The 25,322-nt window shown below is 38.4% G+C and overlaps 2 protein-coding genes across 2 annotated transcripts; one reads left to right on the top strand and one right to left on the bottom strand.

Annotated features, from left to right (window-relative positions):
* Window positions 1-2,314: 2,314 nt before the first annotated feature.
* On the bottom strand, window positions 2,315-23,543 carry LOC121371859. Its single transcript, XM_041498067.1, has 3 exons — window positions 23,436-23,543; window positions 9,156-10,142; window positions 2,315-7,969 (listed from the first exon to the last, which is right to left on the bottom strand). Exons 2-3 carry the CDS (start codon window positions 9,832-9,834, stop codon window positions 3,207-3,209), a joined length of 5,442 nt encoding a protein of 1,813 aa, XP_041354001.1. The 5' UTR covers window positions 9,835-10,142; window positions 23,436-23,543; the 3' UTR covers window positions 2,315-3,206.
* LOC121370204 (E3 SUMO-protein ligase ZBED1-like) lies at window positions 15,934-17,445 on the top strand. The gene has a single exon (XM_041495319.1). The coding sequence runs from the start codon at window positions 15,934-15,936 to the stop codon at window positions 17,443-17,445; it is 1,512 nt and encodes a 503-aa protein (XP_041351253.1).
* Window positions 23,544-25,322: the final 1,779 nt, after the last annotated feature.

Consider the following 25,322-nt stretch of genomic DNA (forward strand, 5'->3'; position numbering starts at 1 on the left):
AAAAAAAAAAAAAAAATCTTTTTTAGTTTATTTGTGTATACTGTACCATTCTAACCTTTTTGATGCATTATGGGTTTCCACATAACTTCAGAATGGCCGATATTCAAGAACAATAACTCCAAACGATGTGTGGTTATCCATTTATGCCATATCAATAATAATAATAAAAATATCCCAAAATAAAAATATAATTAAATTTTAACTTGTTCATGTAAACCTAATAGTCCAGTAGAAACATTGTTACATTTTTTAACATATTTTTTTTGATGAGTGATTAATTTTTATTATTATTAAGCAATATTCCCAATGCATTTCATGTTGAATATAGGCAATCTGGTTAAAATTAGCTCTACTGGGTCTAGCCAGTAGATCTAAGAGCATTGCATGGACTGCCATGTCCAGGTGACATTTCATCTATAAATAACAATTTAAATATCGACCAATTACACTTCGCCTTTTACAGCGTTATTCGGGAGCATACACATTCTATAAATATCGGGCGAGACTATTTATGCAATAGGCGAACTTATTGGTCTATCTCAACATTGAAAAAACAGGGAGAAAAGTGCAGTATTGGATTGTATACTAGTATAAACAGATTTGATGGCTATACCATCACGGGTTTTTTCCGTCTTGAAACAAATTTTATATATTTTATATTGCAATTAGTTTCCGGCATACTTCGTAATTCACCCGAATCACTTCGTATACCCTCGGCATAATCCCGAATGTTTTCAAATTCTTTTCAAATCACTGGCATGATTTTGCAAGCAAGGTTTTGGTCGAATGAAAGGTCAACTGGACATGAGATCCAACGGGCTGCTGTTAGATCCACATGTAATAGTGGAGCTAATTTTAATTAGACTGGAATATAGGCTACATTATATAAAAAGTAATATACACTTGAAAGTCGTTTTTTTCTTTCTTTGTGACCCAATAGGCATTCCATAAAAATTAATTGAAATAGGCATCGTGCAATTGTTTTTTATTTATTACTACTATCCATGCATATACGGATGGCTAATCAACAAATGCTGTTCAAATGGAGGTGCAGGGGTGTTTGTCAAGTTCCCCTCAGAAAACATTTTCAAAGCGGACATCCCAACCGGCACCTACAGTTCCAACAATAGGCCTAATGCAGAGGCCCAAGCCCTAATGCAGGCCGCTACCATGATTAAAGACTCCAAAGATAATTGTCAACAAGTCGTCTTTCTGTCAGATGCTCGTTCAGTCCTGCAAACTTTAGAAAACTTCCTCCTCATCTAATGGAAGACATCCAAGGACTTGCAAAGGAAAGACGAGTGGCCCTACACTGGATTCCAGCTCACTATGGGATCCCAGAAAGTGAGAAAGCAGACAGGCTAGCCAAGCTTGGAGCAAAACAAATGCAACCAGTTAGCTTCTCCGAAAATAAAACCCTGATCAGGTGAGCCAATAACAGGCTGTCCAGCACACTCTTATGAAAAAGTAGGAATGAAAATATAGAAAAAGTAGGATAAACGTAGGACTGAAACAGTACACAGCAACATTAAGCATGCTCATATACTGGCAAAACAAATGTGTTAAATCCAAAAATCAGTATTACTGAGAAAACACTTTAAAATGTTTTTATGTGGTGCTCAGTTTGTACCTATATTTTCAATCTATCCTGTGTGATTATCGCCTTCTCAGCCGAGTGGATCAAGGGACTCTGGTTATTTTTAGCTACATTTTAGGTATCGTTAATATAAAACGGGGCTACTCACTGGCGTAGTGTGGTCAGGAGCATGGACCCACGCCAATTTACAGCAAACTGACAAACTGTAAACATTGCTTTATTATTTATTTTTTTATCAATAAAATACTTGTTAACATGTAGTAAGACATTGTGGCTTTGGGCGGAACGTAGCTCAGTGGTAAAGTGCTCACCTGATGCGTATCGATTCCAGTCGGTAGGCCCATTGGGCTAATGCTTGTTCCAACCAGTACACCACGACTGTATATCAATGGCCGAAGTGTGTGCTGTCCTGTCTGTTAGATGGTGCATATAAAAGATCCCATGGGGAAATATGAAGGGTTTCATCTCCAAGACAATACGTCAAAATTGCCAACTGTTTGACATCCAATAGCCTGATCATTACATCAATATGCTCCAAATTCCAATGGTGTCGTTAAACAAAACAAACATTTATGGCTTTTCTTTGATGAAACAAGTATTTAAAGATAGCACCTCGAAAACGAAACGACAAAATACAGATGGCCAGGTCCCACCACAACACTGTTCATTTGAGTTCATGATCAGAATAGATAAACAGTACATCACATGTCTTCAAAATATCTTAATATTCTTTTATTGGCAACATTAAACCAGGTAAACATGATTATATGTCTTTTCCGCATACAATAATAAAGTAAAATGGGCACAGATGGATTAACACAGTTATAATACATAAATGCATGCACAAACTAGGCGCTCTGTTTAGCTAGGTTTTAGCCATAGGAGCACCAGTTTCAGGAAACCTATCAAGCGATCTTCTTAATAAAGGCCACCTAGTGATGTTGATAAACTGTCTGTAGAAGTATTGACCGAATGAAATGAGTGCAGATGTATCTAAACAGAGCAACCACTACACCCGCTACGTCCAGCTGTTAGGGCTAAATTGTATAACATCTATCCAAAATCTTACATAAAAACGAGACAGTTGTAATATAACCAGGACCATTATATAACAGAAAGGACCCCGACGCCCCCGATCATTTCCTGAAACACACGATCTGGCCACGCTGCAGACTTGTATCGACAGACAGAGAGAGAGAGAGAGAGAGAGAGAGAGAGAGAGAGAGAGAGAGAGAGTGTGTGTGTGTGTGTGTGTGTGTGTGTGTTTGTGTGTGTACGGGAGATTTCGTCAGCTCCCGAAAAAGTAACTTGTACTCACCAAGTTCTTTGGTTGAAACCAACAGAAACAAATTACCGTACACAAATTATTTTACCTATTTTACAGTATCTGACAACTCATAAAAGATTGTGTTGACTAACTGTATATCCGTGGATAACATCTTGTAAAAGTTTATCTGTATATAGACATGTTAGCAAACTAATATCACCATATCATACAAACATAGCAAAACATACCATTCCTGGCACCATACAGGTCACATGATAATACAAACATTACAAGTACAACATACACACTGTGCTACAACTCAAAAACAACAACCGTATCGCGTCATTCTGAATTATTTCGTGACTTTCCTCGAAGTTGGTTTAACTCCTGATCTTTTTGACGTAATAGTTCTTTTAAATGTTGTATTTTTATTTGCTGTTGAGACAAAATACTTTCTTGCTTGTCGGTCAGTGCAATGGCGGGAATAATTTCGTCAAATCGAGAAAGATGTGGAGGTGAGACTATTCTTTCAGAATCATCATCTTGTGAATAGCTATCTGTCATCGCAGTTGTCGAGTTAATGCTATCAAACAATGAACGATGCTGTTTTGTGGTTTCACGTCTTGAAACCAAAACAGACTGGCCATCAAATGGCGTTACTGGGAGAGTTATAGTGTCACTGGAGGCTGATGGAGCATGCAGCACATTGAATTCACTATACATCTTCTCAAAAATCGATCCACCAGATCTTGCTGTATCTGAGCCTTGTGGTAACTGAACAACTTGTGGAGCTGACACAGTTTCAGCCTCAGGGTCATTTGCTGGCATCACGCCGGAGCACCAGATCTGTTGCCACTGGTCGACCTCTCTTTCCTTCTTTGGTTGTTGCACCGATAAGACATTAGTATTTTGTGCTGCTTCTGAGTCCTTAAATTCACGGAAACCACCGCCTTCCAAAGATCTATAACATTTTTCCACCGGCTCTTTCTTGATGGTAACTTCTGTGGATAAAGGATAACTTTGTGCTGCCAATTTCATCTGTTGACGACTGTTAGCAGTTTGTTTAATTCTCTTTTCAGAAAAAATATGCTTTTCAGAGTTTTGAGAAGAATATTTTTCTCCATCTGTAACACCACTGAGACGCGACACTTTTGGTTCACATTCATCTTGTAGAGGCTCATTATGCATATGTTTCATAGAGGATGATGTAACCGAAGTGACATGGGGACTAGTTACTGTTTCACAAGGTCCTACTGGACAAGACGGAATAGAATCAGAACTTCTGGCAGGAGACTGAACTTTGTTGGGTGAAGATGAAAAAGTCCCAGTTAGAAGAGATCTCATATTTGTAGTTTTTCTGCCTTTAGATGCGACATGTTTCATAAGTCTGCTGACAATTCTATCACACTCTGTGGGAGAAATTTTTTCGTCTTTGGATAACTGCACAAGGTAGGACTTGTTGTATAACATACACAATGCATATCGCTCATTAGGATCTATCCTCGAGGTAGAATCCCCGTGTGATATTGACGAGTCATGAGTGTTCATTACAATCTCCATGTCAGAAGTCAGCACAGGACCAGCAGGATCATGATAGACCTGGCTGGACACAAATACCTCAGCTTTTGCATGGTTTCTGTTTAAGAGAGAAACATATTTAGGTTTGTTTAGACTCGTTGACGTTGAGGTCGATGGTGAAGGCTTAGGTGAACATTTCTTTCTCAGCACTACTGGGTTGTTTACACATGACTTGGACGTGGTTGGCGGCGTTTGTGTGATCGGTGTCTTAGGATACACCGTCACAGTAGTCACGTCAACCTGGCGTCTTTCTACACGTATTCCTAACCCATCCTTACCTGGAATGTATAAACTACATGCATCATTAGACAACAGATTACCTCCATAGCTATTGTCCGCCACATATTTCTCAATTACTGGTACGCCAGATTTACTAACTGCCACACGCTGTTCATTCATAGACACGCGAGTTTTGCGGACTGTCACATGCTGTTCATTCATAGGTACTCCAGATTTACCAACAGTCACACGCTGTTCATTCATAGGTACTCCAGATTTACCAATTGTCACACGCTGTTCATTCATAGGTACTCCAGATTTACCAACTGTCACACGCTGTTCATTCATAGGTCCTCCAGATTTACCAACTGTCACACGCTGTTCATTCATAGACACACGAGTTTTGCGGACCGTCACATGCTGTTCATTCATAGGTACTTCAGATTTACCAACTGTCACATGCTCTTCATTCATAGCAACTCCAGATTTACCGACTGTCACACACTGTTCATTTATAGGTACTCCATATTTATCGACTGTCACACACTGTTCATTCATAACAACTTCAGATTTAACGACTGTCACACACTGTTCATTCATAGCAACTCCAGATTTTCCATCTGTCATATACTGTTCATTCATAAACATTCCAGATTTACGAACTGTTGCATGCTGTTCATTCAAACGCACTTCAGATTGACAGACTGTCAGATACTGTTCATTCCTAGATACTCCAGATTGACCAACTGTCATATGCTGTTCCTTCAGAGACACTCCAGATTGACCTACTGTCATATTCTGTTTATTTATAGACACTCCAGATTGACCTACTGTCGTAGGCTGACCTACTGTCGTAGGCTGTTCATTTACTATAACTATATTTTTACTGACTGCTACATACTGTTCAATTACTGGTAATGCATTGTTACCTATCGCCACACTATCCTCATTTACTGACATTCCAGATTTACGGGATGTGACAGCCAGCTCATTTACTGATCTGTGCTGGCTCTCTTCTCTAGGCTGTTCGCCAACTGACAGCTGGTCACTTGTCACTGTGGACGACACATTCACATTGTATGCTTCATTGCTGGTGTCTTTCATTATATGCTCTTTATCAAATGTGACAGGCTGAATAAAATGTTTGTTTTCACCATAAGTGTTGAATACATTTTGGGCTATTTTACACTCAGATGGACATGTTATGTTTTTCTCAATATGGGATGTTACGTCAGACACCATATTCGTCTGGCAAGCAGCAACTTTGGGCTCCTGATCTGAATGGGAGTTGTCATCAGTATTATTTGGAACAGTGTCGTCTCGAGTTTGTGATGGACTTTTGACAAAATAATTGTGATCTGCAATTTGAACTGCTTCGTCTACCTGTTCCAAGTGTGTATGTTGATCCCAATAGGGGAAGACAGGTACAGAGACTTTGGTAAATTTAAGAACCTTCTCTGCATGTGTGTCATGTAGCTTTGGAAGTATTTTTATGACACTGTTTGAACCAGTTCTTGATTTTGTGTCCTGCTTTTTACTTATTCCTGCCTTGTGTTTGTTCATCTTAACATTGGTGTCATTTTTGCGTGTATGCAATCTCTTTGGTTCTGTTTGTCCATTTCTACAGGCATAATTGTGGTCACCATTAATGTCGAACTCTTTTGTTTCCCAAAGCTTATGGAAGTTATTAACAAATCGTCTACTGCAGTCAGTCAAACCCAGATCACACATCAACTGCAATGTCATTTTTCTACAGTATGCTGAACATTTGCTAACTTGACATTGTTTCTTCATCTGTTTTTCTGTTAGCCGCTCAAGCACAACATAAGGTGGAACTCCTAATGCTTTGTATTGGTCTTTTCTCTTTTTTGATGCTCTACTAGTTGATTTCTTTCTTATCTTGCCAGTAGAAAGGGAAGTATTTTTCTTGCCAGAATCATTTAAGACAGGTGACCGATGAAGACCTTTTTGTTTTGCTGAATTTTGTGACTGGTCTTCTGAATCAATTTGTGTCGCTGAAGGTGCTGACAATGAAAATACAGATTCTATTCTGATAGACAAACTGTTGTCCTCCTCACCATGGTGATCGGCATTTATAAATGAATATGTGTCGCCACTGGCACTAGGGTTTGAGTTATCTGATCCAAAGCAATGTTCACGAGTCACTGCTTGACTGGATTCATTCAGCTGGTATTTCACCTTTTTAATTTTCTCACCTGACAAAATACTGTCAGATACCCTAATGTTGTCATAGTCATTGACTTTACATGTGTTCAACAACTCTTCCAAATCTTGTGCATCAATCTTCTCCTGTTCAATAAAAGAAGATAATCTGGATTTATCCATTCCAGAACAGTGTCTTAAACATAGCTCTAGTGCCAGTATCTTACGTACTAGAGAATGCACCACGCTACTACATTTTTGTGGAAGATCTTTTTTCTTCACATTCAGAAACCTTCTATTTCCTGGTCTAACATAATATAACCAATCATTTTGATCACATTCAATCCATGAAGATGAGTTGTCGGACCCTGCTTGATGGCTCCAAGAATTATTAGCATCATGGATCCAATAATGAATAGGATCATGGATGACACTGTGTGTGCTGCCTCCTGGCTCAGCAAGGCTGTTGCCCTGAGATTGTGAACAACATGAAGTGGACAGTTCATTGTATAAATACTGATCTTGCCTGGCAGTGGAGTTCTCTTGTGCAGTACTACAATGAGGGGCAACTGAAGGAAAGTCAGCATTAGCTACCACATTGATTTTGCTCAAAGCCTCAGATCCAAAGCCAGTTTGACAGCTACCTGACACTGACAAAGGAATACCTGCTATATCTGCTTGAGGCAGTTTGAAAACAGAATCACCAGGCAACAAAAACACTCCACTATTATTCTCTACATTGTTCTTGTTAATTTGCACACCTGAAGAAGACATATTACAAAATATTGTAGGAAGTGGTGAATTGTCACAAATACTGTTAAGTTTTCCTAAAGACCTTTCATTATTTCGAACCTGTAGTTTAATGTTACTTTTCACTGATGAAGAACCAGCTGCCAAAGTGGTGTTTCTTGAATTTAGTAACATGTTTATTACATGCTTAGGTAGGTTGGCTGACATACCAGTTGTAAATGGCATTGGTGTTTTGAATGTCCTGTCACATATAATCATTTCATCACCTGATCTCTTCACCACAACGTCACATCCTGGATGTTTCTCCAGAAAAGAAATAGTTTTTTCTATTACTGTATGTTCTTCTGATGAACAATGGTTTAATGGCTTAAGATTACCCTGGAGGTTGCCCATACCTGAAACATGTAGAATAAAAATATAATAACATGCAGTTTCTGAAATTATTGAAACAATTCAATGAACTAATATTTCTACAGTGTTATTCATTATGTTCTGAGATATAAGGTCCATAGTGCGGGTGTGTATGTGTTCGTGTGTATGTGTGTGTGTGTGTGTGTGTGTGTGTCTGTGTGTGTTCGTGTGTGTGTGTGTATGTGGATGTGTTCGTGTGTCTGTGTGTGTGTGTATGTGATCGTGTGTATGTGTATGTGTCCGTGTGTGTATGTGTTCGTGTGTATGTGTATGTGTGTGTATGTGCGTGTGTATATGTGTGTATGTGTTCGTGTGTGTGTGTGTGTGTGTGTCTGTGTACCTGTGTATGTGTGTGTATGTGTTCGTGTGTATATGTCCGTGTGTGTATGTGTTCGTGTGTATATGTGTGTGTATGTGTTCGTGTGTGTGTACCTGTGTATGTGTTCGTGTGTATATGTCCGTGTGTGTATGTGTTCGTGTGTATATGTCCGTGTGTGTATGTGTTCGTGTGTGTGTGTATGTGTATGTGTTCGTGTGTATATGTGTATGTGTCCGTGTGTGTATGTGTTCGTGTGTATATATGTGTGTATGTGTTCGTGTGTGTGTGTCTGTGTTCGTGTGTGTGTATGTGTTCGTGTGTGTCCGTGTGTATGTATACGTGTTCGTGTGTATGTGTGTGTGTGCCTGTGTGTATGTATGTGTGTTCGTGTGTGTGTATGTGTTCGTGTGTGTGTATGTATGTGTTTGTGTGTGTATGTGTTCGTGTGTGTGTATGTGTTCGTGTGTGTATGTGTGCGTGTGTGTGCATGTGTTCGTGTGTGTGTGTGTGTGTATAATAATTTATAATCCAGTGCAATTAATAATTTACTTGTAAAGATTTTGGCCACTGCATTTAGTCGTATTGCAATCTATGACAAACATGAAAAACGTTAATCATTTTAATATGCCTATATACCATAAATGTTTAACTGCACTTCCAATTAAAACAAGCATGCAGGTATGCAAGTATATTACATCCTTTTCACTCTCCCTTGTGCAAAGATAAAAGTTTAAATAATATGATAACTGTTTTGTCATTTAGAATTACATATGACACAAATTATCAATGTATACACCAACTGCACCCGTATAACAGGCATGATGAACACTTAAATTATATTAGTTTTATACCTGTCACCATTATCCTAGTTTCAATATTTTCTTCTTGCTGATCAGGGGACACAATCGTCTCTTGCTTAAACTGCTGAAATTCTCTTTGAGTAACTTGATGACTTAATGATATATGAGACTCTTTGGCAGACTGTGACTCGAACACTTTGGAAGAGAACGGCTCAAACTCTTTGGGAGATTGTGACTTCCACTGTTTAGGGGAATGTAACTCAAACTCTTTCAGTGTATGAGGATCCAACTCTTTGGGGGACTGTGATTCCCACTCTTTTGGAGACAACAGCTTCCATTCTTTGGGAGACTGTGATTCGAAGTCTTTGGAAGAATCATCACAGTCTATTGCTGTGCACTCCAAATCGAGTGACATGTACTCATCTTCACTGGACTGGTCACTCAGTATCTCAGAACATTCCATGTTCAATGGAGAATCAAAGCTGTCTTCACTGAACTGTAATTTTCCTGACTTTCCCACATCAGAACATGCCAGATTCAAAGATGAGTAAAACCTTTCTTCACCACATTGTGCATTCTGGGAGTTGCTGATATTTGAACACCCGAGATCCAGTGATGGTTGGACTCTTTGTTCACCACTTTGGGTTTCCTGGTCGATTGTACGAGAACCCACATTCGAGGATACATGAAGTATGCCATCTGCCGACCTTGCTTCCTTGAAACATTCCATATTCAAATGTACATATAACAAATTAATTAAAAAACATCTAAAATGTTCTAGGCATGATATAAAACATTCTCCCGTGCTTACTGCAAGACCTGTCCATCAGAACCTCTTGAATGTGGTGAAGACTGCCATGAACAGTCTTGGCAAGGTCCACACACTGACACATATTGGTATGTATTTGTCTGAATGTTAATAACAGTTATCATGTTTCCCATATTGAATAATGAGAAATGAAAGTGGATACGCTGTCTAGGGCTGTAAATGAACTATTCATTTCGAAGATGGTTGCTACTGAACAGCCTGATTAGGTTCTGAAATGTAAAATGAAGTAATTATTAGTGGAACAAAGTACATGCAAATATATCTTTGCCAACTTATAAAGCAAATTCGAAATGTTAAGCCTACATTGTTTAATTTTCTTGACCAGATAACATATATAACTATAAACACATGCATTTTCACAACAAATGAACATTATCAATTGTTTAATTTTATTGACCAGATAACATATATAACTATAAACACATGCATTTTCACAACAAATGAACGTTATCAATTGCGTACGACGGCGGTCGTCGGCATGATGTAATACAAATAGCCTACAGCTAAATAGGTCACCGCTTGTAATATTTTGACTTTGTCTTCGGGGCCCGTTCAATAAAAGTTATAATACTAGTCTTCTGAACTGATACATGCAGTTTGTATCCCGTTGTCGTGACGTTTAAATCGCCCTAACATGAAAGCCCGTCCAAAATTCAATTTTATAAGCATGGTGCGAGAAATTAATTTGGCTAAACCGCATTTGCACACGGCTTTCATTACTCTTAAACACAAAGAAGATACATGGTACAGGGAGGTTTAAAACAGTGCACGTGCAGTGTGCGACGCAACAGTGCATGTTTTCTCAGCAATAAGATTCCTTCAACACGTGTGTGCGTGCATGTATGCAATGTGTGTTACTGTGGAAGACTCGACAGGTAAGTAACGCGTTTTAGTGTTCGGGTTTTGAAATACATCTTTAGCTCACTGGAGGGACTCAGTGGTAAAGTGCTCGCTTGATGAGCGGTTGGTCTAGGATTGATCCCTGTCGCAGGGTGTGCACTTGGGATTATTTGTCACTTGCGAATCGGGCGAGTCATGTCAGTACTTTAACTTGCTCGTGCAATGTTTGAGTCGCCCGAATAAAAAAATAAAAAAAAGTACTTGGCATAGGTTTAATGAACACACGCAATTTAGTTCTAAAGTATATCAATGTTTATAAAGAGGTAGTTGCTATGCAGATGGGTAGAAATAGAAAGAAAAAGCTACCTTTCAAATGAGTACTATATTGGCTGTAATGTAGCAAAGTTTCGCACGTGAGCGTCAAGAACTGTTGCATCAGTCATACGTGATTGAACCGTAATTGGATATAATTGGATATAAGCATGAATAGAAGTTAAAAAAATCAGCCATAAATATCAGGAAAGTCACAAATTTCGGTAACTGAAATTTTTTGTGGATTTGATTACAGCCAGAACTCAGGCTCCTGAAAATTGCGCGAACGATCATTTCGCTCGCGCAAGTCTAGTTTTACGTGACCCATTTTACATTCTCGCCAAAAAACTAAAATAAAAATAATGACACTAAAAATGTGTTTCACTATCATTTGGTCGGTTTTAGGTTTAATAAATATCTATTAGGTTTTATTCCGTGTTACAATGAAGCTGATCGGTGTGACATTAAATATTAGTTGACAGACCGAGAGCTACATATTGGCTAATTTATTCGCTACGACCATTATTAGGGGTGTCAGATTCAGACCAGTAGAAAAAGTGTTTAATAGTCAATTTCTACCTAATAACATGAATTTATATACTCAGAGGCCTGCTTACCAGTGATCATTACTGACAGTCATTTCATCAAAATAATACATTTTAGTTGTTTGTTACTTTTTGTCATTGTTCACATAATGATATATTTGTAACGGTTTACGCATATGAAATGGGTTACCAGAAAAAAATAATTGCGTAACACATATTTGGGTTACGCAGGCCTGGAACTTTGAAAAAAAAACCTGTTCAGTGTTTTATCAAAACATATAGCTTTTTATGTTATATTATGTTATGTTTTTATAAAAATTCTAAAAATAATTTAAGGCAATTTACAAAATGGTGTCCTCGACAACCAATGCTAACGGATTACATTATTGGAACATGGATACATACATATATATGGTAAAATTGTTTGGTTAACAAATATAAGATGCAGTCATACTTTCAATGTGTATATAACTCCAAGAAAGATCTGTATGTTAAAACATATAAGGACTATATATTTTTGGCAAGTATGTGAGGACAGTTTTGCTAGATAGTATTACAACCACTAACTTCAATAACCAGATAATAGTACAGCTGACGACATAACTTCAAAACAAATTTATTTCCTTGTTTTAAGTCCGTGGCGTAGCCAGTATTTTACATTTTATTCTCTACGAGTCAGTAACGTATCCAGTATTTTACATTTTATTCTCTACGAGTCAGTAACGTATCCAGTATTTTACATTTTATTCTCTACGAGTCAGTAACGTAGCCAGTATTTTACATTTTATTCTCTGCGAGTCATGTTTTGGGTCGTACGGCAAATATAAAAGGTGATGTGGGAATGAGGTGTGATCGGAGATGGGGGTGGTTCCATGTTCCTTCCTGGTTAACCCAGTGTTACGAATGGGTTAATCGGAGATGGGGGTGGCTTCATGTCCCTTCCTGGTTAACCCAGTGTTATGAGTGGGTTAATCGGAGATGTGGGTGGCTCCACGTGGGTTAAGTTCAATTTTGATTTCTTTGCTTCATTTAACCTCATTTTTAGAACGTCTGTCAATGTGACCTATTAAAAAATGCACTTTAATAAGTTTATCTATAAAAACCAACAACACACAAAGTATAGATAAAAGTCCGTAGAAACAGGGGGGGGGGGGGGGGGGTGTGTGTGTATTTTTTTCGTCCTACTCCATATAAACGATTAAAATCTGGCTTGTGTCTCATACTAGAGACTGTTTTTCCCCACCCTCAACACACACTCCCCATGCAAATTTCAACGATGTTAGACATCTGAAATTGCCAAATGTACGTTATGTTGCGCAGTCGTTGCGTATATCAAAACAGGCTCCCCAACAACACAGCGAACTGCACAATAAACTATTTAAAAACCTGGTCATCGCATTTTTTTATTAATTAAATTAATTAATTTAGTTTAAATTGTTAAAATCAGATCACTGTCATGTAAACAATTACAACACCACATGTTCAAACGATGTAAACATTCGGACACAGTGGGTACGTATTTGGGCAAAGCTAAAAAACCAGAATAGAACTAATCGGAAGGAAGGAAATGTTTTATTTAACGACGTACTCAATACATTTTATTTACGGTTATATGGCGTCAGATTTATGGTTCAGGACCACACAAATATTGAGAGAGGAAACCCGCTGTCGCCACTTCATGGGCTACTCTTTTCGATTAGCAGCAAGAGATATTATATATACACTATCCCACAGACAGGATAACACATACCACGGCCTTCGATATACCAGTCGTCGTGCACTGGCTGGAGAAATAACCCAATGGGCCCACCGACGGGGATCGATCCCAGACCATCCGCGCATCAAGCGAACGGTTTACCACTGGGTTACGTCCCGCCCAGACCTAATCGGAATTCCAAACGAGCGACGCATTCAGCTCCGACTGGATTCTAATGCTTCCCAACCTGGCGTGGGCAGAATCAAAATGATAGATGCTAGTGTATGCACGTGCAAATGCTCAACTGTTGAACACAATTTATGCAATGACGTTACGCACAATGTTCGTTCTTACACAATAATGTTTGCGTCTCGTTACCGTAGATCTCCTGTAATAAGCATAAATCGGAACGTACATTTATGTTTCATGCTTCGGAACATTTGCCTATATGGATTTATAACTAAATAACATTAATTAATCCACATTAATTATTTACACGAGACAAAAACAGCGCAAAATGTCAAAAACGCTATGTAGACGCGTAACATTTATACAAAAGCGCTGAAATTTCCTTTATGAATGTGCCCACAATATCACCTGAAATGACGTAACTGAAGTAATTGCTAAGTAAATGACTTTGCACATAATTAAACAAAATATGGAAGCAAAAGATGTTCAGACAGACATGTAGACGCTCGCAAAATGTGTCAAGATTTGAGGAAGGCGAGTCTGCATTATTGTAAGCAAAATAACTGTTTTAGCTTTTCTTCCAAAATAAAGTCATATTTGACATATTGTTTGCGCAAAATAATTGTATGAAAAATTAAACTGCTTTAACATTGCTATGTTTCGAAAAATCTGCATATGCTTGTGTCCAATGAAATGTCACATAACAGAAAAGTATACAGTTTACCGTAAATATGCATATCTTAAGGTCAAATATTTAATATTTAATGTTTAATTTGTCATATCTATCTCTTTATTCTACATATTATTTTTCTTAAAATTCAGAAAAAAGTATAACATGCTCATATATATATATGGATTTTAAAATAATATAGCAAATTACCTATGTCCAGGGAAATGTCACAAAATGAATAAAGTGTGGTGGCTTAGTCCAAATTTGGGCGATAGTGTGATACGTTGGGCCCAAAACACCACATTTGGCACAGTTGTACCTTGGGACCCGATACCTCAAGAGTACCAGCACATTTCGTTGGGAATTCTGCGTTATTATGGTATTTTACTATTACACATGTATGTATTTTAATTCTTTAGATTTATCGGTTTTATTTTATCTACTTATTTTTAACGCAAGTTTTACATGTCCAACATACATACGAGTGCATTTATTAGTCTTACACACATGCACTTAAGCCGCTAGTAACCTTCGCGTGGTTCAGCCTCAGCCTCGACACTGAATGGGGGGCGGGATCCACCTAAGACGGTACAGCGCTCACCCGAGGTAATTGGGTCGTAGGATCGAATCCATCCAAAAATAAAATTCAGGCCCAACCAGTGCTCCACGACTGGTATGTCAATGGCCGTGGAATGCGCTAGTCTGGGAAAATAACCTCGCGTGGACATAGGAAGGTGCCAAAAAAGTGTGTATGTGTGTGGGGCGGCACATACTATATACTAGTGTATATAAATACATGTATAAAATAATATATAAAACAAACATCGCTGCTACTGCTATAAAGGGGGGGGGGGGGGTGGGGGGGGGGGGGGGGGGGGGGGGGGGGGGGGGGGGGGCACATGCACACACACACACACACACCCCCGCTTCCTACGCCAGTGCCTCGTGGAAGTTTCGCAAAAATTAAGTTGGGCACAGATCCTATATTCTGCTTTTACTTTTATATACTGCTCACCAAAAGGAGATATTGTCCCCAAATTAACAAACACTTTGTAACATTGAAATAATTTCAACATTTACTTCAACATTAACCTATACATAGCTTACATGTGCACTGGATTTTATTGATTTTAACATGAAAGATGTTTCAAGTCCCACAATAAATGTATTGCCAGTCAGAGGTAGGGCTGTCACGTTTACGGCATCGTTTCGTGTAGGCCAACTAAACGTTTACAAAAATGGTATCCGTTTAAACGAATTATGACGTAAGCGATGCATGTGAGTCGTGACGTCATCCACTATCCCATAGACCTTATTCAAAATGGAGGGCAAGAAAAGATCGCCGGTATGGAAATTCTTTTCTGTTGTAGAACAGGGGGGTAAAACAGGCGCTAAGTGTTCGCTGTGTGCAGCGACAATGTCGTACTCAGGGGGTAGTACGGGAACTATGGCGAATCATTTAAAGTTCAAGCATAAGTCCCTAATTAACATTGACTATAATGACAAGAACGGCAACTCCCATTCTCAAAAGCTAATAACTGCGTTCAGCCAACGTGCTACCAGCATGTCAAAAGAACACTGGCAACGATGCACTGAGGCATTGGCGTGTATGTGAGCTCGTGACCTTCGCCCTGTGAGTATTGTTGAAGGGGTTGTTTCCAAAAACTTTTGCAATACGTTAAACCCAGCATTTAAAGTTCCAGGAAAAAAACACCATTGCTAAATATATATCTATCAGTTATGATGAAATGAAAGAAGAACTGGTTCGCTTGTTAAACAAACAGATCGGGGTGGCACTTACGTGTGACCACTGGACAAGCTGTGCTGTCGAGGGATACCTCACTGTTACTGCTCATTTTGTTGATGACGAATTTTACTATCACAATTGCGTACTAGCAACACGTCAAACAACAGAACGACACACAGGGATGAACATAGCTCAAGATCTAAAAGCTGTTATCAGTGAGTTTGGTATTGAGAAAGAGGGAGTAACTGCTGTGGTCTCTGACAATGCGTCTAACATGGTTGCATGTATGGAGCAAATGGATGGAATTATGCACATACGGTGTTTTGGACACACCCTCCAGCTGTCAATTAGAGGCGCATTCGATAACATACCATCAATTTCAGGTACAATCGTCGCTGGTAGAAAGCTTGTATCATACTTTCGCCGATCAGTTGTCGCTAACAACGAATTGAAAGTCCGCCAAAAACAAATGCACTTACCAGAACATTCACTGATATTAGACTGTCCAACGCGTTGGAACTCGACAGTTGACATGTTTGAACGACTGATTGAACAACGTCTATCTGTCTATGCTGTCGTACACAACATGAAAAGTCCAGGTGATGCCCAAATACTCGATCTAACCGACAGTCACTGGACCATCATAGAGGGGATGATACCTGTACTGAAGCCACTCTATATGGCCACACGGATCATGTGCTCAGAAGAGTATCCGACCATTAGTGGACTCTATCCTATCCTCTATAGCTTGAAAAACCACCATCTTCTGGTAAAAGACACTGACTGTGTCAGTGTGGCGACTTTCAAAGAAAAGTTACTCGCAGACATTGACAGACGTTACAGTCTCAACGACGACAAGATACTGAGCAGCCTTACTATGCTTGCTACTTTCCTTGACCCAAGATACAAAAATCTGCCATTTCTATCTGATGAGCAAAGAGAAACTGTGAAAGCTAATGTTCTGTCCGGTGTGAATGCACTGCAAATTCCCAATGATTATCAAAACAGCCCCTCCCAAATAGATGCATCCACGAGCGCTTCGCCTACGGTTTCTGCAGATGCTGATGGAATTGAGCCCTGTTTGAAACATGCTAAAATGTCGCAACATGAAGTGTCATTCCTGCTCGGGCCTTATTTTAAAACAGAAGAGTGTGAGATCATTGTTCCAACGTCAAGTAGTGAGGAGTTGGCTCTTTACATGACCGTGAAGCCAATCAGCACAAACAAGAATCCGTTTGATTGGTGGAGACTGAATAAAACGGTGTATCCAACACTAGCTGTACTTGCGAGACGTGTTCTGTCTGTGCCCGCCACGTCCGTCCTCTCAGAACGTGTTTTCTCAGTTGCAGGCGGAACTGTTACAAAACTGCGTGCTTCTCTCGATTCAGATTCGGTCGACAAGCTTATATTTCTGAATAAGAGAATCCGCGATAAAAATGTCCAACAAGAAAAAGCTGTTCAAGAGTCTGCCGCCACCACCCTTGTGAAACAGGAGCCAGACCGTTTCGTTTAATAGGTATCGTGTAAACGTTTCAGGGGTTTCCCTAGAGCGATAAGCCGACACGGCCCGTGCTCCCTTAGCCAGCCAAGTAAGCGCCTTCATGTCTGGTAAGCGCCTTAACTGCAGGACCGTGTCGGCTTAATTTGTAACATGTATACAAAACAATGGAGCTGTGATCCGTAACGTCATTCACCACACATTATCACACTTCCATTTGGTATCTCTGCAATTCTTTAGATGTTCACTTTGAGGTCCATTGATCGCACCGTTTTAATTGTCGGCGGGCCTGTGCTGGTCACGTGGTACAGATAACTGCTTGTTGTAATAGTGTATGTATGCTTGGGAATTACGCATCAAGACAAATCAAAGAAAATACCTATTAATTGAATAAACATCTCTGAAGGTGAAATTCTTGAGTAAAAGATGTCACCATTATTTTAATTTTGTAAAGTCTTTGAACCAAACCGACACTGCTTGTCAATTTGAATACACATGCCAGTTTAGGGCCGAAAGACATGTCGACTATCCCAAGGGCTGAGTTCAGCCAGACCGAGCGAAAACAAAACGTTCGCTACACTGGTGTGTGCGCTTCACGATAAACCAAATGGACACTACGGACACCAATCAAATAGTTCGCGAACGTTAGGAAGAACGTTCGTTGGCTGAACTGAGGAAAGCTCGGCGTAATATACGTCACGCTTCAGAGTCAGCTGACACCCACGTGTCAAGAGACATCGTTGCGGACATGAACAATACGATTACATGGAAGTAAATCTTGATGTAAATGTGTAGAAAAACAATAGTTGTTTGCATCAATGAATACCTAACTGCAGTTTCGTTATTTCCTTTGTCTTTGTTAATTTTGTAGCTATGGTCGAGAGCACGCACTGAGATCGCGATCGCAGGAAATGAACATGCAGTATTTATACAAATTGCAGTTAAACGTACACTGAATTAGTTTACAATAATCATGTTTGTTAGATAATGCTAGATATGTATTTGTTAAACTGTGAGGTGACAAGCATTTAACACGACGCTGAAATCAACAGCAACAACATGGCGCAAATTATGAAATTGTTGGGGGTGGGGAATTGATGGGGTTTTTTTTTTTTTTAAAGATTTACCCCCCCCCCCCCAAAAAAAAAAAAACCCCCCACAAAAACAACCCCAACATGATTTGATGGATTGAAGGCAAACACTTAACTGTTTTCAACCTACTACCCCACTTCTTTTGGCTTGATTTTTTTGTTATAATGATGCTATATATGTAAGCGCCTTAAAAAAATCCTGGGGAAAGGCCTGCGTTTACTAAATTTTTTAAACGTGACAGCCCTAGTCAGAGGTGAAGTCATGAAAACCACAATATTTCAATACACAGTTGGGACTCCCACTAGCATTAACAACAAAAGAAAAGAAAAACACCCCAAAACAATAATAATAATAAAGAAAAGAAATAATAAATGCTGTGGGAAAAACAGTCAACATAGCATTTTCCACGGTAGTTTTGAGAAGAGTTTTTAATATGTCAGTGTTACAAAAAATAAATAAAAGCCCCACGGCAAAATAAAGGCCATAATATATATCAAGGTTTTTGCCAGAGGGTAAAACGGGTATGCGCCATACTCAACAAATTTTCTGAATTTTTTTTTTTTAATTACTCTAATTATCATAACCCATTTTCTTTCTGGGGGAGGACCCCCATACCCCTTGTTGGCTGTGGTTGTATTCAATTCGATAGCGCCATACCCAAACAAACATTTCTTTCTGGCAGAAACACTGTGTATACATACGTACGTACCTACGTACCTACATACATATAAATAAATAAATAAAAACACCGCGATAATCTACAATGCATTGCCGATTGCCATGGTTATTAGTAATTGGCAGCGTTCGAAATAAGCGCTTGTCCGTTTGTCCCGACAAGTGGAAATTTACACGGACAAGCATAATGTACCTTAGTGGTTAGGCCTATCCGTTGGACAAGTAAAAAAATTTGTTAACAAAGCAGTATCATAATTTTTAGCAATTGTACTTTTAAAAAACACGAAATCAGTTGTGTCGCATCGCAAAATATTCTACAAATATCGTGTTTCAGTTAAATAAACATGGTCTTGATAACATAATTGATTGAAACATATTTTATTGCATATAAGGTACAAATAGATTGGGCACAAGGTAACATAATAGTCTTAGCTCATGAATAAATCGGAATACCTTGGAGTTGCGATCGAGTTCCGAATGCCCAACTCGGAACGTCTCGGCCGACATAAATAATGTATTTGATCGACACATTATATTCAATACCATTAGTATTTTAAAAACAGGAAGAAAAAAAGTTTATTGTTTTGTTGTTAAGTTTAAAACGAAGTAGTTGCCGGTTTACCACAAATGTGAAACTCAATTTTTCTTTGATTTTTTGTGCATTACTGATTACATCATCGGTAATGTGATCAAACGAAAACCTGTTAGACGGGTTAATCTAAGAATAAAAATATATTAGTTAAAATGTATTGTTTTATTATTTAGGTGTAACTTATATTTACATATATCTCTGTAGTGAATTTTATGAAATACGTTACTTAAAAATGTATGACAAAACAAAATTACGATCAACAAACCTGTGAAAAGTCGAAATAATCTCGATCACGTGGTTTCTTGTTGATTTGTTATTAGAACAAGTCTGGAAATAAAGGCCCGTTCTATATCAATAAAATTTAAAATATGGCTTGTCTCCCCACCACAGAGGTTGTGTCCACCCACCACTCCAGATACCGTTCCTACAAGCCTAAATGAGTGTCTAGTCATGGACGTTGCCCGGTACAAATGTTTCATGCAGTACGTTTTAAAATGCATATTTAGTCTTTTTTTTTTTTTTTTACCATATCATGCACATGTACTTGAACTGTTACTAGAACTCCTTCACGTTTTCCCGGGAAAAGTGTTTCCCCATGTCTATTAATAGGCCCGAAGAAGCCTATTGATGCTTTGCGAATGGCTCAACGACCAACACATCCTTTAACATAAATTTTTAACTTTAGGCCTACCCTTCAAAACTGGGATGAATAATCTAGTTGCATTGTGTTTAATTAATGTAAATTGTACCTCTGAAACCGCACGGACCCGCAGTTAGCAGTCGTCATTTATGGCAGAATATTACCTTGGACGAGACTCTGGGTTAGTTTAGTAGTTGTCACTACGGTACGTTCACCTCAGCTGGTGTTGCGTTTTTGACAAATGTCAATTAATTAAGCAACCAAAGTTAAATGGAAACTTTTATTTTTAAGTAAGTAAAGTACTGGCTTTGTTATTATAAAGTTATTTGAGTTGCCAACATGATTGGAATTTGTTTACATCTCGTAAGCTTTTCGCAGTGACCAGACAATCATGCATTTTATTTTTTCGTTGTTAATTCGTGGAAAGTTATCGACTGTATTTCATTTTCAAATGAAATTGCAACATGTCAAAGTCCGACAAAACGTCAACTTGTTTGATGATGAAAACGCACCTCACCTCCTAAGCCATGTGCTTATAAATTGCATCATTTTATCCACATATGATTGTAGCTGTTATTTGACAGTTTGATTACTTTTGGCATATTTAGTAGTGAACAGAATACAACAAAGACTTTTACCTCAATCCAAACCCCTGTAAACTGGATTGGCCCCATTTGGCCCATGGGTTTAGGCTACGGTTTAGGCTACTGTTTAGATAGATTCACTGCATCATATAAACTTTTACGTACTAGTATATGTAACAGTACATGTACATGATTAATAAAGGACAGCAGTAACATTATTTTAACATTTGGTTACAGGCACATTTTCATTTATGACAAAACAATTATTTCTAGGCCTTCAGCGGAAAGTGAAAGTTGAAAACCAGTGACGAGTTCTGAAGGGAATGTGCTCAAGAACAACTGTTTTTCATTGATCCTAAACAATTTTTTTTTTTTTTAATGACCGTTTTTTCACGCTGAAAGTATCTTGACTGTAAAACATTCGACAACTTATTGCAGTCACCTGAGTCACAAAATTACATGCAATCTGAAGTGAAGAGTAATAACCAAATTGTTTTAAAAAGAAAAACCCAGGGTTTTAACTTTTCATTCTACATCCACCTCCTGCCCTACATAGATGGACAAGTGGAAATATTGGCGGATAAGTAGATTGTGGTATACTTGTCTGGTGGACAAGTAAAAAAAATTTTTTTTTTCTATCACTGATTGACATTATTGGCCTTAGAATCGCCCACTGACCGGATGGGGTCAACAGATACAATTGCCCGCGGCAAAAATCTTGGATCCGCCTAACGGCCTTGGTATTGAACTTACGATCATATTGTAAACACACGTGTTAGCCGTGTGAATCCCAATATTTTAATAACTTTAACCGGTAATGCTTACTAAATCGTTTCATTATGGACCTCCACCCTCAACACCACTCGCCACTGTTCAGGCACGGCGGAAGCAAGGAGACATGAAGTGGGGGTGGGGAGCTAATTGAGATCTACGGTTAGGGGACATGCTTAAGATTTACTACCAATAATATATTTTTTTTATTGCCCACTGTCGGGGCGTAAACAATTTAATACACGCGATTCGTCATTGTGATACCAAACCATTCACCCGAGTCCTCAATAGTGGGTAATACTAATACAACCGTGTCCGGTGTATCGGCGCACTTGGTATTTTGCTTGAGTATGCTTAGGAAGTTGTCATGTTGTCGGAGATTTTAACGAATTAAAGTTCAATTCCTTTTTCAATGGTTAATCAAGTATCAACATATTTATTGTTAAGGGTGCAATTAATTGTGTTTTTTTTAGAATTATCAATAATTATGTAATAATTTCAAAATAAATCATTCACCTATTTTCGTATATATAAACGCGAAGTAGGTCATCCTTATTGATATTAAGAATGTTAAAACCAGTCTAAAAACACCTTTCCCGCATTTTAAAAATTATAGTAAACAGTATAAATGTAATTATTTTTGTTGGGTTATTTTTTTTATTTAAACCGAAAAAGAAAACACAGGCAAATGCAAACAAAACGAAACTTTTACACCTTAATTGACAGTCATTCCAGTTCACAATTGTCACATTGTTATAAAAAATAAAAGCGAAATAAGATCCACGTGTGTGCACAATCTACCCGAGAAAAATAAAATCCATGTAGGAATCTTAACCATGCATGACAATGAACATGTATGCATCTGCAGTACTGTGCCACTCGAGAAAACGATTCCGAAACTGATCATGAGATGGGTCATATGTGATCGTTCGTTTTCATAGTAATATTTTTAACAAAACAAAACAAAAAAGTACTAAAATAATTCTGGGACAATAGTGTAGCGTTTATGGGCTAAAAGTGAGGGCATGGGCGGTTTATAAATAGCGGGGTCAACGATCTACATCTACTGCGCCGAATCACCGGACATGCAAATCGTTTTGGATATAAGGGGGTGCCTATATTTATGCACCATTTTAAAATGTTTATTTACTACAGATATAAAACAGTTTGTAGTGTATTTCAGATTATGCACTTCTTCATTGGTGAGAGACGCATTTTATTAAATATTTCACAATGTTCACATAGAAAATGGTCCCTGAAAGCTTAGGTGCGCCGATACACCGGACAGCACTGTACTAATAGTAATAGGCCTACGAGTCGTGTGTACGACACGCCGAATGTCGAGTTCATGCTCGGAACGGCAAGAAGTCACCTATTATTTAACTTAAAGCATAAAGAAGTTTGGTAACATTTTAATATTTTATAATGCTTCATCGTACCGTAAAAATGTCGAACCACCAGCTAAATTACCATTTAATTTCAAGTACGGCTACAGGAAGTGTGTACGAAATATACTTCCGGAAGACACGTATGGCTACTTCGCACCATGTCGCCCAACTTGCGAATGCTATTTATGTCATTTGCAGACGGCTCGGATGTTTATCGTGCACATGCATTTATCGTTGGGATAATATAGTATGTTCATTATTACCTTCACACCTAGCGCATACAAAGAAACGTCCTTCGTTGATGCAGAAAGTATTATGGCATTATAAAATGGCGGATTTGTTGCACAGACATTTCCCACAATGCAACAAAGCGGAAAGGCGGAAGTAAAAACTGAAACGCAAAAGATTTGTTTTTACAACAAGGGAGGCAATTTCGCTCTTCTATTTTATTGGATATCGTGAATTGACTGGTACTTGAAAACTAGTTATAACTACCATATAGAGTGTGGTAATAACCGGTTACGTCTGGGTTTTTTTTTTTATCCGGACGCTATTGTAAGCGAAACTGATTGAACCAGGTTGCCGAGTTTACGGTCTGGGTCAGCGGCAGTGTCATTCCGCCAAGATGGCTTGCGAGGGGGCCTGTTTGAGGTGCAGAATAAAATAAAACTGCCACGTATAATACTGGAGGGGGGGGGGAGATGGTGTAGGGCGGGGAAGGGGGGATAAACACATACAGGTTTAATCTATAATCCGCCCATCATTCTATAATAATGTTGGGGTGTGGGTTGTTGTTGGGGGTTTTTTTTGTTGTTTTTTTTCAGTTTGGTTTGTGTGCAATATACAAAATCAGTCAGCTCAGAAATAAATAACTTGTAGTAAATTCCATGGTATGAAAAAAGGGCGTTCCCCGTGGGGACGGACTATGTTAAACAGGCCGATAAGGGGTAGGGTGTGGCGGGGGGGGGGGGGGGATATCGTGCGGGTTTTTTTTCCTATTTTATATAAATATAGATTAAAATGTGACTAAAGACATGGCCATTTCACTAGAGAATTAAACCTTATAAACCAGGAGTCAATTTCACTAAACATCGTAACTTAGGCCTACATCTGCTAATAGCAGTTATACTGGCCATACGTTTACATGTGTTTGGCATGCAGTTTACGTAGACAAATTCAGGGCCGTACCCTGACCAAAATCCATGGGGGGGGCACTAAATTTTATAAATAATTTTTAACATACTATAAAGATTAAACATTTCTATGCTATTACTGGAGATATATAAAAAAAAAAAGGATAAGATTCTCGGGGGGGGGGGGGGCAGCTGCCCCCCCTGCCCCCCCGGAGGGTACGGCCCTGAAATTACATCATTGTGAAAGATGGAGCATCTTAGGGACAAAAGAAAATGTAATAATTGTATTTCAGACTATATTTGCGATATTTTTAAGAGGAATAAGAGTTGTGGTTTAATCGTAGATTTACGTTTACGTACAAAACTAGGCTTACGATGTTTTGTAAAACTGGGCCCTGATACTGTAACTATAGTACTGTCGGAAATAGAATAAAAATGATTTTTGTCGATTAATTCTTACATATTAAACTGACAAGTAAATATTGTGTAAATACCCATTCAATGATACTTTACCTAATTTAGCATTTACTTGTTTGGGCTCTCACTGATGTACACGGTGGTGTCAATTACATTTACCCTTAAACAAACTTTTAATGTAAAACTGCAAGTTAACTGATTATTTTGAAATGTAGCATAAATTATTAATTATGACAAGCATATTTACTGAATATAAATTCAATATACTGAATATAAATTCAATATAAGTACATTAGAAATTTACACAATCTTGCAACAATTTAAAGGTGCTATACAATGCGAGCTGTGATAAAGATTCTCCAATAAAAAAGTATTTTCTACCAGTAGATAAAATTATTTCCTATAATCATTTATGGGCATATTGTTAAAGGTTTCTTCTTTAAATGTTAAATCAAAAGTTTATTTAAAAAAAAAGAAAAAGATTTGCAATAGCTGTCATTGGGTAACATTGAGATAGCACCTTTAATGCCGGTAGGCCTATAATGGATCGTTATAATGGCTCTTGACAGTTTTGCTCAAAAGTTACTTAAATATGACTAC

Source organism: Gigantopelta aegis, chromosome 4, assembly GCF_016097555.1.
Source record: "Gigantopelta aegis isolate Gae_Host chromosome 4, Gae_host_genome, whole genome shotgun sequence".
In the NCBI taxonomy this organism is placed as follows: Eukaryota; Metazoa; Mollusca; class Gastropoda; order Neomphalida; family Peltospiridae; genus Gigantopelta; species Gigantopelta aegis.

Bases quoted from the DNA above. Each gene is read 5' to 3' on its own strand.
- LOC121371859 (XM_041498067.1), bottom strand. From the start codon at position 9,834: ATGGAATGTTTCAAGGAAGCAAGGTCGGCAGATGGCATACTTCATGTA. The intron at 7,970-9,155 runs GTATAAAACTAA...TACATGTTTCAG, and splicing joins AACTAGGATAATGGTGACAG to GTATGGGCAACCTCCAGGGT.
- LOC121370204 (XM_041495319.1), top strand. From the start codon at position 15,934: ATGAAAGAAGAACTGGTTCGCTTGTTAAACAAACAGATCGGGGTGGCA.